This window comes from Scyliorhinus canicula, chromosome 13 (assembly GCF_902713615.1).
Source record: "Scyliorhinus canicula chromosome 13, sScyCan1.1, whole genome shotgun sequence".
Lineage (NCBI taxonomy): Eukaryota > Metazoa > Chordata > Chondrichthyes > Carcharhiniformes > Scyliorhinidae > Scyliorhinus > Scyliorhinus canicula.
This window is the reverse complement of record NC_052158.1, coordinates 62,445,359-62,465,200: the sequence shown is the minus strand read 5'-3', so window position 1 is coordinate 62,465,200 and position 19,842 is coordinate 62,445,359. Positions and strand designations below refer to the sequence as shown.

Below are 19,842 nucleotides of genomic sequence, written 5' to 3'. Positions count from 1 at the left end.
AGATTGAACAGTCACTCCTGGTATCATGTTGTGTTATGCTGCTTCGGATAACACAGGCTGCTACTTGATGCAGTCTTAACTAAAGGATGCTCCAGATTCTGAAATGAGTTCAACGTGTTTATTGAACTATTAACACCGCTCTCAAATGAGTTCAACTCTCTGCTAATCTAACTGTACAGTAAGAAGTCTTACACCAGGTTAAAGTCCAACATGTTTGTTTCAAACACTAGCTTTCGGAGCAGTGCTCCGAAAGATAGCGTTTGAAACAAACATGTTGGACTTTAACCTAGTGTTGCAAGACTTCTTACTGTGCTCACCCCAGTCCAAAGCGGCATTTCCACATCAATCTAACTGTAGTAACTCAGTCTAACTGTACCAACTTGCTTTAAGCCACGTGCTGGGGTGTGATGCTGCTGATCAACCCTGTCTAACTCTCTAGATGTCTGTCTGTGGAAATAGGCAGGGTGTGAGTGCCTCATCCCTTTTATAGTGTTTATGTTGTGCCCCCTTGTGGTGATGCCACCTCTGACTGCCCATTGGTTGTATCCTATTCTGACTGTTCATTGGTTGCATGTTTGCATATCATGACAGGGTGGAGGCATGGGCTTAAGAAGGGTGCTCTTTCCAAGGGCTGGTGCACTGTAAATTGTATCATTCTATGGTCGATATTCCTTGCATTGCAGGGAAATCTAGTGATTCACCAGTGATAACAGAGCTTTAAGGGTTAAATTACAGGAGCAGGTTGCATCGACTTGGCTTGCACTGTCATGGGCTTTGAAGATTGAGACGGGGGAGTCATCTAAACGCAGTGTTTAAAACGAGAACATGGGGGAGGGGGACTAACATGATCAGAACGCAGGAGAAGCTGCTTTTCAGTGGGCTCTGGTGCCATTCGCTTATAATCCATCATCAATCCTCATTGCTTGAAGGCGACCTAATCCTCAAGTTAATATTTGCTGTTAAGTCCCTCGAAAAGTTTGGGATTAATATTGGTGATGATATGCCATAAACCGTCAAGAAATCTGTTGATAAAAGGGGCAGCCAGATTCAGCAGGGGTGGAGCCACCCTTTCAATATGGCGGCCTGATCATTGCGACGTCTCTCTCTCCAGGGTTCTCTCGGAAGTGGTGAAAATTATGACTGCCGGCATTATCTGAGTGCTTGTGGCTGAGTGTGTGGACCCAAATTCTCCGTACTCATGAGGCCGAGTTGCAAAGCACCATTAAGAGGTTTGATGATTCGGAGGAGAGAATCCTCCATGTGGAACGTGATGCTTTCTCTGCAGAGGCAAGCATTCAAACCATGGAAAACCAGTTGAGTGGCACGGCGGAGGACTTGGGAAATAATAGCCGAATCATTAGTCTGCAGGAATGCGTGGAGGGCAAGAACATCGTTAAGTTCTTAACTGATTATCTGCCACGTTTTCACAAGCTGGATTTGAAGGCTGGGTGTTTCAAATTAGAAAGGGCGCATAGTATTCTATCTTTGAGGGCAAGGGATGGTTTTCATCCCAGGATCCTACTCATTCACTTACACAACCGGAAAGACCGCCAGAACGTTCTGGGGACGGCATGGCGAGCTGGGACCTGCCTCCATGAGGGGATGAGGATTTCTTTCTTCCAGGACATCTCGGCGGTGATACAGGCCACGCGTCGGGCTTTCGATGAAGTTAGAAGGCAAGACAAGGCGGTTGGACCGAATTATGCTATGTTTTATCCTGCGACCCTGAAAATTGTACCTGACATTCCGTCAAGATAATCCAACTATTGCTTTGTCCTTCATTCAACCCATGAGGGGCAAAGGAAACAGGTTGATGGTTTGCGGCTCAGACTAACTCAAACCCTAATCTGGACTCTTTCCCTATCATGGTTTTTTTGTCTGATTTTATTATCTTGAATCTTGTTAAAGGGAGTTGATGTTATATGTGCACTGATTGATGACTTCTGCTTCTGCTGGAATGTTTCAGATCATTTTGTTAGTATTATTACGATTGTATTATCGTATTATCTCATCTCAATCATGATAGATATGCAGTGTGCTCATTATGCATTATTTTTAGTCTATTACCCGATGGTTTATCGGCAGAACCAAGTGGCGCCATTGCTGAAGGGTGGGTAGTGGTGGACACAGATCTCTGTGGGTGAGTGTAAAATGCAGGAGGGGCATTCGATTCTCATTCCTTTTTTGTCCTTTCTTTGCTTCTGCTTGTTCTAGAGAAGATATCCCAGTGGTCATGACAGCATGGCCGTGGGGTTAATCCTATGGGCCATCAGTCTTAATGAGGAACGTCCTATTGTGATCTTGAGTTTTTTTGTTTATTTTTGGTCATTATAGGATGGTTCCTATGGTAGCACAGTGCTTAGCACTGTTGCTGCACACTGCCAGGGAACCGGGTTCGATTCCCGCTTAGGTCACTGTCTGTGCGGAGTCTGCACGTTCTTCCTGTGTCTGTGTGGGTTTACTCCGGGTGCTCCGGTTTCCTCCCACAAGTCCCGAAAGATGCGCTGTTAGGTGAATTGGACATTCTGAATTCTCTCTCCGTGTACCCGAACAGGCGCCGGAGTGTGGCGACTAGAGGATTTTCACAGTAACTTCATTGCAGTGTTAATGTAAACCTACTTGCGACAATAAAGATTATTATGATTATTATTATTGCAGACTTTATCCGCAAAAAATGGAATGATAAGGAGCAGTTCAAACTGAAGTGATTGTGGGTGGGGCAGGTTTTCTTCACATGCTTTTCGTTGAGCAGCAGGGGAGTGACAATACCTATTAATAAGAATGTTCGGTTTAGAGCTGAAATTTGCATTAAAGACAAGGGCAGTAGATATGTAATGTTTAAAGGTACGGTGCATGATGAATGTTTACACACCCCCAAATTATTCCCCAGATTCATTACCAAGGCTTTTTTAGATTTTGCCGAGTTGGCCTCAGTTAACTCAATTGTGGCTGCCGATTTCAATTGCCAACTGAACCCCATGGTAGATAAGCTCCCAATTACCAAGAACCCCCCACCCTCCTATGTTGCTGCAGGCTAGAGCTTTGGCCTCGGCCTGTGAGGACGTGGGTTATGTGGATGTTTGGATGACTTTACAACTTAAGGGTACGGACTACACTTTTTTTAAGCCCCACATTAAAGTCATATTAGAATTGACTACATTTGTGCCAAGGACCATCTTGTATCTGGTATCCTCATACTCCATAAACAGTATTTTAAGCTCAGACCATGCCCCCCCCCCCCCCCCGTTTTCTTGGACGTTATGCTTGATGGCTGTCTCGCCAATCGAGAACGTGAAGGTTTGATGCCTCCCTGATTAGAGACACATCATTTACTACACACTTTCGAAAGGCGTTTGAGTATTTTGTCTCAGTTAACTTGCTCCAGGTATCCCCCCCCCTCCATTTAGTGAGAGAGGTGCAAGACTTACGCTCGGGGGCTGATTATTTCTTATGGAGCCAATAAATGGAGCAAGATGCTGGAGAACCAGCTGCAGCTGGAAGGTTGGAAGGTGGAAAAGAGTTAAAAGAAGGCTCCCAAAAGTCCATTATTGAAGGAGCTTGGTGCGGCAAGTGTGGCTCTGGACTCCTTATTAATGCAGCAGAACGAGAAAAACATTCAATTTTTCCTCTACAGGTCTTGTTACTTTACGGTGACATTAAGGCGAGCTCTGCTAAGTGTGATAATTCTATTATGATTAATACTCTTAGATCATGGAGGTTGGTTTGTCATCTTAAAGGGAAATCTAAACCGGATTCCGCTCTCTCCCAGGGCAGCCCAGACTTCCCACCCAGTCTAATTGACCATGGATTCAATCGATACCTGGAGACATAGAGGCATTTGTCAACTGGGATATTCAGAGATGCCTCCTTGTCATCCATTGAGCAGCTATACCAGCAAGATGGCATCTCAATAGGATCCTTTATTCAGTATTTACAGCTCAGAGACTTTATCCTGAGTAAGACTTCCCTGCATCATGATTCCTCAATTTCCCCGGTGGAAAGAATCCTGGATTCTGTGGAGCCCAAACAATTGCCCAGTAGGTTCTATGATGTTTTCAACCCCAGGGCCTGAATCACCATGCGGGGTGCCCTGCAGGCATGGGAAAGGGACTTGGCTATCAAGACTGATGAGGAAGCATGAGGTAACATATGGGACTACGCAGGTGAAATTTCAGTTTGCAATAAGACAAAGGAGGCCCAGTTCAATATACTCCAACATCCTCATATAACGCCTAATCTTAAACACAGGGCTGGTCCTGCCTTATCCTCAATGTGCCTCAAGTGCCAGGTAGTTGAGGGTGATTATATTCACTGTTTATGGGCCTTTGTCAAGAGTCAATCCTACTGGTCAATCGTGGTCAGGGAGAGGAGAGAGCCTGAAGAGTCTAACCATGTATTTCGGATTCTGGGTCACCCGGACGGGAGAATCACAGATTCTAATGAAAAGAAAACCATCATAACATTCTGACCGTTGCTGATTGTAAGAATATCCTCTGCTCTTGGATTAGTGGCATGTATCCCTCTATCCAAAAGTGGCATGGGCTGATTATGGAATCTTTGACATCTGTTCTCCTCTCTAAGTCTGATGCATTTCGCAAAGTGTGGAACCCCCATCTTAAATTCATCAGCTCCACCTTGGCTGACTTGCTTTCTGTGAGCAAATTTATTTCAGTTGAACACAATTTTATCCATTTCATGTTGTGAGTCTGAATCACAATACTTTGGGGTGTGCGAAATGTATTGTTATCCTTCTGTATTCATATGTTTTGCCCTCTGTTTCCCCCACTGGCTGTGGTATCTCATTACTGGATTGATCCGGCATTTAAGCCAAGGGCTCTGGTTGCTCAACTGACCTGTTCCGAATCTATTCTGATTTACTTGTGCATATGCCGGCAACAACTCTTATTCTGTCTGTGCCCGTTTTGCACCATTTCTTCTGTTATTTGTGCGTTTATTGTTAGAAAAATGGGAGAAACACCGTATAAAAACTATATTTAAAAAGAGAAAACCATTTGTTCGACCTCAGCTCTGGGTCACTGTCTGTGTGGAGTTTGCAAATTCTCCCCGTGTTTGCATGGGTTTCGCTCCCACAACCCAAAGATGTGCAGGCTAGGTGGATTGACCACGCTAAATTGCTCCTTAATTGGAAAAAAAAGAATTGGGTACTCTAAATCTATGAGGGAAAAAAAGAGAAAATAATTCAAAGGGGCAGACAGAGAGAGGAGAAGTCTTCTAGCACAGAGGGTATCATCCCTAACTCTGGGTCAGGAGCTCCGGGTTCGAGTTCCACCAGAACTAAATGGCTACAGAAAGTGTGTTCGTAATGTGGCCATACAGCTTGGTTATCAGCCTGGGAGTCCTTCCAATACACCAGAACAAAAATGGGACTGTTTCCTGGTCAGCCAGACTGCAGAAAGAACAATCTTGGACCAATTCAATGGAAGCCTATCGTCACCAATTCCCTCTTAGGGTCTGTTACCTGAAGGAGGGTGAATCAAGGGCAATTGGGCTTAGAGTACCCAATTATTTTTTTCTAATTAAGGGGCAATTTAGTGTGGCCAATCCACCTAACCTGCACATCTTTGGGTTGTGGGGGTGAAACCCAAGCAGATACGGGAGAACATGCAAACTCCACACGGACAGTGACCCAGAGCCAGCATTCAAACCCAGGTCCTCAGCGCCGTAGGCAGCAATGCTAACCACTGTGCCACCGTGCTGCCCCAATCATGCATAATCTTAATACCACAGCTGGGCCATTCAAGAGCAAAGTCAGGAAGCAGGTTTTCACTGATAATCATGGAAATCTGGCACCCATCCAAAGGCTGTCGATGCTGGGTTAACTGAAGATTGAGACTGATAAGATTGTTGTTCAATATTCTGTGATAATGTGGCAAAAGGAACCAAGGTACAGATCAGCCATGACCTGACACAGTAATGAGACAGGATCAAGGGGCTGAATGGCTGACTCTTGTGCCAATGTTCCAAACCTGGACCTGGCTTCGGAACATACACTCACGTGAAACTATTCCATCCCAACCCTCAAAGGCCATTTAAAATAAATGTGTTAATATTTCCACTAAAATAGAAAAGATGTGATTCTCACAATGAACATGTCAAGCTTTCATATCATGCTGTCCTGCTAAGTAATTTTAGTGCTGGCGTTTTTCTGTCGTTAGGGCAATGCTATTAACCTCTTTCCCCTTGCTGGGCGAGTTAACCATCTCCCAGCTCCAACAGCCCCACTTCATGGCCAATGAAGCACTGCACAGTCCCCAGGGTTTATATCTCCCTGCCTTGTCCTGATACGAAAAGGGTTGGATATCAGAACATGTCACTGTAACCGCATCGCATCGCTCCCCCCCCCGCCCCACTTTTCTTGGCTCTTTCTCATGATTATATTGTTTGATCACTCACTAAAAAGTGTCACAATGTCAAAATTCTCCAGCTTTCATTGTGTGGGCCGTGCTTGATGAGCCGGTTGATCTTTTCCTGCTGGCAATTTTCTGCACGCACGTACACACAATATGTTCGGAGGTAAAGTCAGCCCACCCCAAAAAAGCTGCCAGGCACATGCTGGAAAAGAAAATCCCACTGGCTGGAGTATTGCTTTCAATTCTGGACACCTCTCTTTCTGGAAGATGTATGGTGGCACAGTGGTTCGTACTGCTGCCTCCCAGCAACAGGGAGCAAGTTTAATTCCGGCCTTGGGTGACTGTCTGTTTGGAGGTTGCACGTTCTCCCCGTGTCTCTGCGTACGTTTCCTCTGGGTGCTCCGGTTTCCTCCCACAGTCCAAGGATGTGCAGGTTAGGTGGACTGGCCATGACAATTATCTCCACAGTGTCCAGGTATGTGCGGTTTAGGTGGGTTTGAGTGAACAGGCAGGGGAGTGGGCCTAGGTAAGATGCTCTTTCAGAGGGTCGATGCAGACTCAATGGGCTGAATGGCCTCTTTCTGCACTGTAGGGGTTCAATGGTTCTATGGATGCTGAGGTCTTGGAGCAAGTGCAGAGGTGGTTTAAAAGAGTGGTAGCAGGAATGAGAGACTTCAGTTATTGGAGAGCCTGAAGAAGCGGAGATTATTCCGCTTAAAGAAGAGAAGGTTACAGGGTGATTTAAGAGATATTGAAAATCATTAGGGGTTTTGATAGAATGGACAGGGAGAAACCTTTTCCTTGGACAGGGAGGTCAGTAACTAGCGATAAAGGATCTGGAATGCACTACCTCAAAGGGTATTACTGGATACGGAACTATTTCAGGGAGCTGGAGAAAATGCACCAATCAGCAATGATTTAATTGTATGGCAGGACAGGCTTAACTGGTTGAATGCCGACTCCTGTTCCTATGTTTCACTGATTCCTCCTGACCCGTGGACCTCCAGCAAGGAGATGACTGGATTAAACACTTCTTAACCTCATCCCAGCAGCCATGTTCTCTCCTGGGTGAAGCCAATGAAAAAGTCAAAAGACGGCAAGACTGTGGGTTACAAAAATAAAGCCTTATTTTAAACACAAAATATAGACATAATGAAGTGAAAAGTAACATGGCGGTGTGGTATTAACTAACCTTTCCAATTGCCAGGGCAAATTAGCGAGTGTTGGACTGAAAACCACAGCTGACCTCGAACACTATCCCATGACCTCTCGAGCAAATTCCAAAGCTCTTTTGTACTGCGATGGGGAGGAGGACGCTGGGTGGAGACCAAGAGCTATATGATCCAACTGACAAGCGGAAATGAGAAAGTCCCCATTTTGGGCAGCCCCAGTATGGCTGAACATGCTTGACACATGCAGGAGCCATGGGCATGCTACCAGCTGCCCTTCCTTTTTTGGGGGGGTTTATATCCATTCTGAGGGTAGTGCCTATGCTGAGTGTCGAATGTGTTGGGGAGGTAGAGGCGGGCCTTCTTTCTGAGACTCTGCAGCCCATGTCGTTAAGGTGCTTTGAAGTGGAAGGGTTCTGTATTTTTTGACCCAGCAACCACAAACAATAAGGAGAGCCAGCCAAAGAAGACTGGGACCAATATCATCAACAGCCATCCTGGGAAGGGTAGCCATAGGGGAATGATCAAAACACAACCCCTTTGCCTGCCTTACAGGGGACCCATCAATATCTGCCCAATAATTTACTGCTGTACAGCAAACAGTACATCACGCAAGCAAAGAGCCATTGAAGTTTAGCAATAAAGAAAATTGCTGAATATATTTATTGTTTGAAATCAAAGCATAACTTTAATATGAAACGTGCGGCAGCCTATGCACCGACCGCCAGGTTGAACAGGGGCCAAGCCTGTCAGCCTTTGTGAGGAGGAACCTTTAATGTGCGAGCCAAACATTTGATGAGTTCAATTCAAAAACACATTTTCTTTGGCAATGCAGGGAGGGGTGGGAGGTGAACCTTTGATAGCTCCACTGTGGATAAAGGAAGATACCTCCACACAAATGGTTTGCCTACAAGCAATCGCACGGCAGGCAATTGGATCAGGGTTTCCCCTCGCCTCTTATAACCAACCCCCTCAGTTAGGTCATGGTTTCAGAAGATTTGAGCACATAACCTCAGCTGGAATTCCAATGCAGTACTGAGGGAGTGCTCCACTGCCGGAGATGCCGCCTTTTGGATGAGTTGCTAAACCAGTCTGCTCCCGCCCGATGTTTATCCCCAGTGCTCCTGCCCAATTCTCTCAATTGGCATCACAAAAACATACTCCCAACTGTTCATCACATTGCTGATTGTGGGACCTTGCTGTGAGGACACTGGCAACTGATTTTCCTACATCGCATTGGGGCTTTCCCCTCACTTGTTGTAAACCCCACCATTCAATGTTATGTTTTCCCCCATTGCAGCGACTTTTTCCTCGGGTAGATGTAGATGTTACAAGGGGGCATAACTATAAGGTTCATGGTGGAAGATATAGGAGGGATGTCAGAGGTAGGTTCTTTACTCAGAGTGGTTGGGGTGCGGAACGCACTCCCAGCTATGGTAGTGGAGTCGGACACTTCACGAACTTTCAAGCGGTTATTGGATAGACATATGGAGTGTATTAGAATGATTGGGAGTAGGTTGATTTGATCTTAGTTTCAGACCAGTTCGGCACAACACCATCGGCCGAAGGGCCTGTACTGTGCTGTACAGTTCTATGTTCTATTGTATTCATCCCACCCCCAAGGGATTGGAGGATGCTGAGGTCCTAATGTTCAGGCATTACATTACATTAGTGTTCAAACCTGGTTAGTAGGCAGTCATCTCCTCTCTCATCGAGAGATGGAGTTTTGTGACTGAACTCCATTTTATCCTCATCCAACATCCACACACCTGCATATTCCGGCAAGGGGGGGGTCACACATAACCACAAAGGGCATGTACCTGGAGGTCTCCGATCCCCTGGAAGCGCCCCCCCCCCCCCCCCCCCCCCCAAGGTGTCGTTTCATTTGGTGCCCTTCTGTGGAGACCAGTACTGGGTGGCACCCATCTGAGGTCTCCAAGGCGATGGGAATAGATTCCAACGCCACAGGAGCCGCAGGAAACTGCATATTACAGTGAGACTAGCTGTGCAGATTTGCCAAAATGTGATCCCACCCAGAATGGGCAGGATTTATATTACATCGTACCGTCTCAAGAGATCACATTGGATCTCGCAAGGCGTTGCGAGCCGGGTGGATGGGGCTTCTCCGAAAGGCAGTCAGACACAAGCTAACGTCGAACCAAAGGAGATGACGTTAGAACAAGAGACAAAAATATTCGTCAAAGAGGTTGGATTTTAGGAGCGTCTTTAAAGAGGGGAGATTTTGGGGAGCGAATTCTAGAACTTGAGGGTGTAGGCAGTTGATGCAGAACCTCCATTGGCAGGGAACAGAAAGTTCAATCGGCCAGAGTTGTAGGAACGCAGAGTTCCCGTGGGGGGGGGGGGGGGGGGGTTGTAGAGCAAGAGGAGGCTTCAGAGATCCAAACAGCGAGACCATGGAGGGATCGGAAAACTAGGATGAGATTTTAAATTTAAGGTATTGCCATACGAGGAGCTTATGCAGGTCAGCAGGCTTGGGGATGTTTTTTTCAATTCTTTTGTGGGCGTCACTGGTTGGGCTGGCGTTTGTTGCCCATCCCTAATTGCCCTTGAACTGAGTGGCTTGCTAAGCTATTTCAGAGGGCAACTAAGAGTCAACCACATTGCTGTGGGTCAGGAGTCACATGTAGGCCAGACCAGGTATAGGACACTGATGAATCAGGTGGGTTTTTACGACATTCGATGATAGTTGTCAAGGACACCATTACTGAAACGAGATTTAGAATTCCAGATTTATGGAGTTTAAATTCCACCAGCTGCCATGGGATTTTAACCTGTGTCCCCAGACCATCTGCCTGCGCCTCCGGATTATTAATTAGTGACATTCCCACTTCGCCAGCGTCTCCCGAAATGAGTGCTCGGGATTTTATGCACTTTTAAGATATGGAGGATGAAAAATGGAAAGCCAGCCAGAACATTAGAATCGTCCAGCTTGGAGATAATCATAGAATCTACATTGCAGAATGAAAAGCATGCGTGAGGAAAACGCCTGCTTTAACATTGAATGTAGCAGATGAGGAACATATCAGCCATGATAGAATGGCAGAGCAGACTTGATGGGCAAAATGGTCTAATTCTGCTCCTATATCTTAATGAACTTCTTCAGTTCCTGCATACAAGACCTGCGAGGGTTGGCCAGATGAGCATATCAGTGGCAGATGGAATTGAACCCTGGAAAGCGTGAGGTGGTGCTCTTTGGAAGGAGGAACACAATTTAATGACTCAGAGGAGGCTGGCGGATAGATTTATTTACACTATTTACAAAGGTCTGCATCACACAGTGTATCCGTATCGCTCCCAGTACAATCCTAGCTGAGAGGACTAACCACACCAGGCCCTGTTTTGGGGCCTGCTTTTATGTTAGCTCATAACGAGCCCTGGGTGGCTGGCCTTCACCCCCTACCAGCGAAGCTCGTACTTCACGTATCCGACAGGGAGATCAATGATGGTTTCCCTGTGGTCCTCATGGGGGTTATAACTCACAACAAATGAGTACCTTATGAATGGCTGGACACTAGGAAGCTCAAAGGAATAGCGAATCTCGGGGTGCATGTCCTCAGATCCCGGAAGGTTCCAGGACAGGTGAATAGGAGTTGAGAGGGCATATATGACACTTGTTTTTATCAGTGGTGGCATAGGTTCTAAGGGCTGAACTGAGGTAGGGTCGCATTTACTGCCTGGCTCCCAACCACAGGCGGAGTGCTTCCTGTGCAATGCCATTTATCATTCACCATAGAGAATTATCGAATTAGCAAACATAAAACTGAAAAAGGGTCTGTTTAATGGCAAATTCAAAGATCCTCGTTGTGCGGGCTGGACAATTCGCTGGTGTCCCAGCCAATGTTTATCTCTCGCGCAACATCTCCCAGAACAGATTATCTGGCCATATATCTGTTTGTCGGAACTGGCCGTGCAAACTGGTTAATGTGTTTCATCACAGTACAGCAATGATTGCCAACATGATTCATTAGCGGTAAAGCACTTCCCAAAGTCCTGAGGTCAGAAATGGTGCTATATAATTGCAAGTTCTTTTGGCTTTAAAAAGGTAAACAAGAAGTGGGCAGAGGCAAGCAGCGTTGTCTTTGCTGAACTAAAACTCAAGACTGTTCTTTTCCTTCCCCCCCCCCGGTTGGTTGACTGAATCTCTCGTGTAATTCTTTGCTTAAATTATGCAAGTGGTTGCGGGGGAAGCCACAAAAGCCGTGGTCCAAATTGGTTGACGGAATAATGCAAATTTGAGGTGGGCAGGAAGAATTTGCATTTATATAGGGCTTGTAGTGCCAAGAACGAGCCCTCTATCAAATGGGCCCCTGTTATTTTTTGGGGCCTCGACGGGGAAGGCAGCACTCAAGGCTGCTTTTTAAAAATGGTGCCCTGATCTCTTGATCCCCCAATGCAATCCCCGGACCCCCCCTCCCCAATGCCCCAACTTACCTGTTTGGGGGGAGGGGGTCCTCCAGCACATCATTAGGGCACCCCCCCCCCCCCCTCCCCCCCGGAGACCCGAGGAAAATGCTACCTCGGGACCACCACCCCTGGCATTGCCGCCTGGGCAGGGGGCAGTGCCACCGGGCTGGCAATGCCAGGGTGCCCAGGTGGCATCAGCAGTGTCAGGGTGCTCACCCTCCCCAGAGGCCGATCATCCAGGGTCCTCCGATCACCCCCACCCGCCAAGTGCCCTTAAGGCAAATGGGGACCAGTGTAAACAGCACCTGGCTGGGGTCTCTTCGGCAAGACCGTTAGATCCCGGTTGCTGGTTAGCTCTGGCGGAGGCATATTTAATTGTGCCTAAATGCACACTTCAGTCTGCAAATGTAGTCTTGCCCATTGTGGGCCCAATTCATATCATGAACTCAAAACTCCAGCAGTCGATAAATGATGTGCAACTCACTCCGCCACACCACCACCCTGGAAATGAAGATGAAAATCCACCCCTCTGCCAACAACCACCCCCTCCACTCCCCACCTCCATGTCTGTGGAAGGTAGGAATCGGGGGCTTTGAAAACTCCCCTCTGTTCTGTGTCTGAGTGCCAGAATAGGAATCAATCATCATAGTCTTATCTCCAGGATTTGAGCAAGGCAATTTTCTCACTGGTGATGGGAGCAATTTGAGGTGTTGAATTAAGAGCATCACAACAGAAGTGCGCTCCACAGCAGTGAAATAAATTAACGGATGTGAGACTTTTCCTATAGTTTATTGCTAACAACACGCTTAATATTCCCAGTACTGTCACCAGAGTATAAACATTTTTTTTATAAACACAAGCTGCAATTGTTACGAATGCAAGTCAAACAAAAAAAAATAGCATTTTGCGATACAATGTATGAGTAATTTCAGAAATGGCATGTGGTGTGTGGGCCGGTGGGAAGGAACTGGGAGGAAGGCTAACTTTGGACCCATGGTTTCAAATGTTTCCATTGCTGCGGTTTCCTCGCCTACTGTCTGGGTCTGTTGTAGGCTAAACTTTAAAGATTGATCACTGTGATTAATCAACAGCGCCATATGCATTGTATCGCAGAACTACGAGGGGGCAAACCAGGCAGACCTTAATCTTTCTTTGTCTAGAAGTCCATATGTCACTGTCCCTTGTTTTAAATGTTTCCCCCTCCTGAAGATGCTAATGTATTCGGAGGTTCTGGCCACTGACGAGAAGGCTATGCTATGTGCGGGGTAGAGGAGGAGTGACATCCACCCTGATCCAGGAGGGCCGATCAGGAGCAGGAAATCTTGTAGCCCAGGAGCGGTGTGACTCCCCAATCATTAACCCGGTCAGATCACTGTAGCCCCAGCTGAGATCCTTCAGCCAGTATGGTGGTTGTTCACCCAGAAGCCATTAATGTTTTCTTAATAAATTTAAGAGTACCCAATTATTTTTTCCCAATTAAGGGGCAATTCAGCATGGCCAATCCACCTACCCTGCACATCTTTTTGGGTTGTGGGGGCGAGACCCATGCAGAGGGGGAGAATGTTCAAACTCCACATGGACAGTGACCCAGGGCCGCGATCGAACCTGGCTCCTCGGTGCAGTGATGCAGCAGTGCTAACCACTGCGCCACCGTGCCACCGCTCAGAAACCATTAATAGCCCTATTGGCCACACTTCTGACAGATTGAAGATTCTCAAGGTCAGAGGTTTATAACTGGATCAATGTTAGAGTCAGACCATGCCCTTTAAGATACCGATCACCTGCCACCAATCAGGTGGGGCATGTAATATGCCTCCCTCACCTAATTTGACAACAACCTTAAAATGACGATTAACATATCTGAAAAAGAACTACCTTCTCTCGCTAGATACAACCCATGAGAGGCAGGACACTATCCAGAATTTCGATCCCACTGTTCAGGAAAACAAACCGTGAACATTTCACACAACAATCGCCCTGACCATTCAGAACAAGATCTCCACATCTCACTTCCATTTCAGCAAATACGGTCAACACAAACTTGCAGACCCCAACTTCCCAGCTATACAATTCCTTTCTCTTCCCCCCCTCCCCCCCCCCCCCCCTCCCTCCCTCCACCCTCACAACACATGCCCTGCAGCACAATCCCTCTACCTACTCAGGTAGTGCCGCTCCACACTCACGTGACCCAGCATGGAAACAGGACAGGTGAAGCTAGGAGCAATGGGTTGAGACAGGGTAGAGGAAGGTGGTTTTGTGTGTGTGTGTGTGTGTGTGTGTGTGTGTGTGGGGAGACCAAACAGAGGGGGAAAAACAGGACAGGTGAATGGAGGCAGATCGGGCAGTCGAGTAGGTGGGCACTTAGGGTGGGGGCTTTCACACCTAGATAATGAAGCTCACAGGAATGCTAACTGGTGGCAATGAGAATACAGAACCAATCACAAACGCCACTCCCCCAGATTTCACCAAAGTGATTTCTGCAGATACAACCACTTACATTTATATAGCACCTTTGCCATAGTAAGTGCTGAGCATGGGAGATTATCATTTGCCACTATGAACCAACATAAATCCATTAGACATAGGAGCTGAAGCAGGCCATCTAGCCCATAGGGTCCGCTCCACCAAACGATGAAATCATGGCTGATATGATATAATCCTCAACTCCACTTTCCCGATTTATCCCCATAACGCTGGATTCCTTTACCGATTAAAAACCTGACTAGCACAGCCTTGAGCATACTTAACGACCCAACTTCTACAGCTCTGCGGTAAAGAATTCCACAGATTAATTACCCTCTGAGAGAAGACATTCCGCCTCAAATGGGCGACCCCTTACTCTGAGATTCTCCTCTGAGAGGGGGCCGTCGGATGGGGGAGGGGCGCCCCGTCAGGTGGGGGAGGGGGCGCCCGTCGGATGGGGGAGGGGGCGCCCTGTCGGATGGGAGAGGGGGCGCCCCGTCAGATGGGCAGGGCACGCCGCATCGGATGGGGGGTGGGCGCCCCGTCGGATGGGGGAGGCGGGTGCCCCATCGAAAGGGGGAGGAGGCCGATGGATTCGGGAGGGGGGGGGCTCTGTCAGATGAAGGGGAAACATCCTCTGAACATCTATCCTGTCAAGCCCCCTGAGAATCCTGTATGTCTCAAAATGGTTACCTCTTATTTTTCTAAACCCCAGTGAGTACAGGCCCAACCTACTCGACCTCTCCTCATAAAATGCCTCCACACCTGGGATCGACCTTCTCTGGTCTGCCTGCAATGCCAGTAAATCTTTCCATAGTTAAGGGGACCAAAACTGTTCACAATATTCCAGGTATGGTCGAGCTAGTGCTTTGTACACTTTTAGCAGGTCTTCCCTATTTTTATACTCCATTCCCTTTGAAATAAAGGTCAACATTCCATTTTGCTTCCCTTTTACCTGCGGAATTTGCAATGCTAGTTTTTTGTGATTTATGCACGAGGACCCCAAATCCCTCTGTACGGCAGTTTTCTGCAGTCTTTATCCATTTAAATAATATTCAGCTCCTTTATTCTTCCTACCAAAGTGTATAGCTTCACATTTTTCTGCATTATATTCCATCTGTCAAGTTTTTTGCCCACTAACCTAACCTGTCTATATCCCAGTCATCCGACTTGACTTCCCACCTATTTTGTGTCATCTGCAAACTTGGCAACAGTGCAATCACTTCCCTCACCCAAGTCATTGACAGATGTCAAGTCATCCCCTCAGCGGATAATGGAGGGAGGCCCCATCGGCCGGGGGAGCCCCGTCGGATGGAGGAGGAGATGGTCACATGGTCACGTCGTATGAGGAAGCGGGAGGGGGGGGGGGCTCGCCTGGTGGGGGCGGGGCCCTGTGGGATTGGAGAGGAGGTCCCCGTTGGTTGGACAGTGATTGGGGAAGGGAGGCCAGCGGATAGAGTGGACGAGTGGATGGGGGCGACAGATGGTGGACGGAGCAGGCATGGCAGATGGGGGAGGCAGGTATGGTGGACGGAGTGGGTGTGGCAGACGGAAGTGGTGTGGCGGACAGAGAGGGCATGGCAGACAGAGAGGGCGGAGTGGGCATGACGGGCGGAGAGGGTGTGGCGGATGCAGACGGCATGGCGAATGGTGAGGGTTATTGCGGACAGAGCGGGTTATGGCGGATGGGGGAGTGTGGTATGGCTGACTGAGCTGGCATGGTGGATGGAACGGGGCGCGGCGGACGGAGATGGGCATGGAGGACGGAGCGGGGCATGGCGGTCGGAGCGGGGCATGGCGGTCGGAGCGGGGCATGGCGGTCGGAGCGGGGCAGGACGGTCGGAGCGGGGCATGGCGGTCGGAGCGGGGCATGGCGGTCGGAGCGGGGCATGGCGGTCGGTGCGGGGCATGGCGGTCGGAGCGGGGCATGGCGGTCGGAGCGGGGCAGGACGGTCGGAGCGGGGCATGGCGGTCGGAGCGGGGCATGGCGGTCGGAGCGGGGCATGGCGGTCGGTGCGGGGCATGGCGGTCGGTGCGGGGCATGGCGGTCGGTGCGGGGTATGGCGGTCGGAGCGGGGTATGGCGGTCGGAGCGGGGTATGGCGGTCGGAGCGGGGTATGGCGGTCGGTGCGGGGTATGGCGGTCGGTGCGGGGTATGGCGGTCGGAGCGGGGTATGGCGGTCGGAGCGGGGTATGGCGGTCGGAGCAGGGTATGGCAGATGGGGGAGGTGGGTATGGCGGACGGAGTGGGTATGACTGATGAAGCAGGCTATGGTGGATGGAGTGGGGCATGGCAGACAGGGCAGGGCATGGCGGACGGAGCGGGGCATGCAGGATGAGCTAGGCGGGTATGGCGGAAGGAGTGGGTATGGTGGATGGAACGGGGTATGGTGGGTGAAGCGGGTATGATGGATTGGGGAGGTGGGTATGGCAGAAGGAGTGGGTATGGTGGAGGCAGGTATGGTGGACGGAGTGGGGTACAGCGAACGGAGAGAGGTATGGTGAGTGGCAGGAGGTACGGTGTGTGGCGCAGGGTTTAAGATTGAGAGCTAGCGAGGCAGAGAACATGATGAACAGAATGAAACACGAGACTGTGAGTCACATAGAGAGTGAGCGAGAAAAAGGAAAGAGGAGGCAGGGCACAGGAGAGGAAGTGGGGAAGTGGAGTGACTTGGGATGAGAGGGAGGGAGTATAGGGTGGATGATGGGGAGGAAGGAGTGGGGGAGGGTGGAAAGGGTGGGGACGGAGGGATTGGGGGGGAGGGAGGGAGAGTTGAGGGGGAGGGAGTGTTGGGGAGGCAGAGAATGAGAGAGACTTCTGCCAACTGCCTTGTAGGTATGTTCAAATAACTGATGGCTCTTGGAGCCAGAAAGGGGACGGTGGCTCCAACCAGTTCTGCAAGTCTGCAACCAAAATAAGGAGTGCCTGTGCATCGAACTCTGGAACTGGCTGTTGGGTACAAATCTTTGCCAATCGTCATTAAACAGCAGCTCTCACCGATCTGTCGGGCACTAACAGGAATGGTGCCTACATGAAGGATGGGGGAGGGGGGGTTCAGTTTGCTGTAATCCAGCTACACCGGCGCTCCTCAGGAGCTGTGGTGATGCCCCTGTAGTCGAACAACCTGTCCCAGTGTCTGACCTCAGCGGCAAGGTGAAAAGATACCCTGTAGCATGTAATGAACCCGTGCCCCAGCAAGGTATGGATCGGTGTGCCAATCTCAAAGAAGGGGGACTGAGTAGAAACATTAAATGCTACATACATTTGAAGAGGTGGGGTGGGGGGGAAAGAGAGAATAGATCTGAACCTCAATTCATTTAACCAAAAGGAATAAAAGTAAAGCAAAAACGTGCAGCATGTTTTTGCCATCCCTGCCCAAGATGTCCGTGGCAGCGAGAATTCCTCCCTAAATGAACAATCAGCCCGGGGTGAAAAGGACTCCCCTTTGCATCTTCTCTGACCCCCTCCCTTCCCCACAGCATCACAAGACAGTGAGTGGCCAGTTAACTATTCCACCAGTGAATTGTCTTGGCAAAGCAGACGGTAGTCATCCTTTCTGCAGTAATTGCTATTGTCCTTGCACTGTAGCTCTGATTACATTAGGGCTTGGGGAGGGGAGGGGAGGGGGGTAATGACTGCATCAAAGAGCACAGCCAAACTGGAAGAAACTGCTTCGAGTGAGTGAAGGGGCTGAGCGAGCTACAGCAGGCAACAGACTGGCATCACCTTGTAACACCCGCCAGCCACCAGCTCCTGCTGGAGGGGGGCGTCCTTCTTTCTTTAATCATCCCTTTAAAAAATAAAAATTGGGAAGTGGGGTGGGGGGTAGTCACCGAGTGAGCACTCTGCCAACTCTCAGCTGGCAGAACTCAAGATGCTCAAAAAGTCCCCCCCCCCCCCCCCCCCCCCAGTAAAGACGCATGGCATTTTCAAAATGAACAAAAGCGTCTCTGGCAGACACACACACACACACTGGTTCCCCTTGAAGACAAGGGAATTCCCTCCCGCTCAAACAGGGCATTGTTTGACCTGGCACATCAAAGAGGAATTTAGGGGAAACTGCAGTTTGGGTATCCCTCACACACAAAAAACCTCCCCCCCCCCCCCCCCCCCCCCCAAGTGTTCAAATCGCTCCCCCCTAAATCCTTGTCCCATTCTCTCCCCTCCCCTTTGCCACCACTGGGTGGAATAGAGCCTGTTTTTTACTCGATCCTCTCTCTCTTCCCTCTCTGGGGGAAAAAAACCCAACAAAGAGGAACCCCAAGGCTGCAGGGACTCTGCAACAATCCTCATTATTTCCATTTCAGCCGCTGTTAACTCGAACTGCCTCGTCCAACACACATACACAGAGCACGAAACTTTCTCATCGCCTTCTTGCAGAATGTTTAATATTATGGGGGGGGGGGGGGGGGGGGTTTAAACAAATGATCATAGCCTCAAATCGCCCATGCTTTACACAGGGTCTGTGCAAGCTCATCAGTGCATGGCTGGACACACACACACACAGTCTTGTTCGCCAATACCCCATCTCAATGTGATTCCCCCCATCCCAGATTCTTCCTCTCAACAACAGATGAAGCCTTCCTCCCATCCCCCCCTTCCCCATCCCCTCTCTTACCAGAGATTTCGGCTGAAGGCACCCCAGTCACTGGGAATCCCTTGGAGCTGTACAGGTGCTTCATGTCCATGCAGGTCTTGGGTCTCTGTTCCCCTAGAACGGGAGAGAAAAGCAGTCCCAAAACAGCCAGAGAGAGCGAAATCCACATCATCTTCACAGGGACCACGCCAACAAAGCGAGAAATGTGTGTGTGTGAGAGAGAGAGAGAGACAAAACAAAATCCAAAAACCAGATTAAAGGATTCAGCAGGTTTCCACAGGAGGCTGCGATCGACACACAAGGGTCAAAAATAAAACCCCAATCCAACAAAAGTTTTCCAAAAACCCGTTGTAGGAGAAAGAGAATCCTCCAAAACGCTTCCTTTTTTCTTCTTCTTCTCTCTCTCTCCAAGGATTAACAAAAAAAGCCGCTCGTGACTTGCAATCTTCAGTGAAGAAACGTGGGGTTCAATCCATCCTGGGGATTTGCAGATGAAAACGGATTCATTAATGTCACAGCAAAATCCACAGCCCCCAAAACACACACACACACAAAGGGATGGTGCTGACAAGTTGTCCTCCTAATATAAATAAACACAATCCTCGTGAGCCTCCTCCTTCTTAATTCCAGTTCTTTTCTTTTAAAGTTTGTTTGTTGCTGTATGGCTGTGCAGATGGTGTTGTAGCCTGTGGGTAAGTGATGAACTATGTGTGTGCGCGGAGAGAGAGAGATGGTGTGTGTATGTGTGTGGATGAGGAGTCCCACCTAGCACAGACAGAGACAAAGTGAGCACCTTCTGTCTCTGTCTCTCTCTGT

The 19,842-nt window shown here is 48.9% G+C and overlaps 1 protein-coding gene across 1 annotated transcript in view; it reads right to left on the bottom strand.

Annotated features, from left to right (window-relative positions):
- The window catches only part of LOC119975918 (glypican-1-like), a 235,008-nt gene extending 215,810 nt beyond the window's left edge, over nucleotides 1–19,198 (bottom strand). The window contains 1 exon segment of the mRNA XM_038815863.1: nucleotides 19,048–19,198. Coding sequence (XP_038671791.1) covers nucleotides 19,048–19,198 — 151 coding nt within the window.
- Nucleotides 19,199–19,842: the final 644 nt, after the last annotated feature.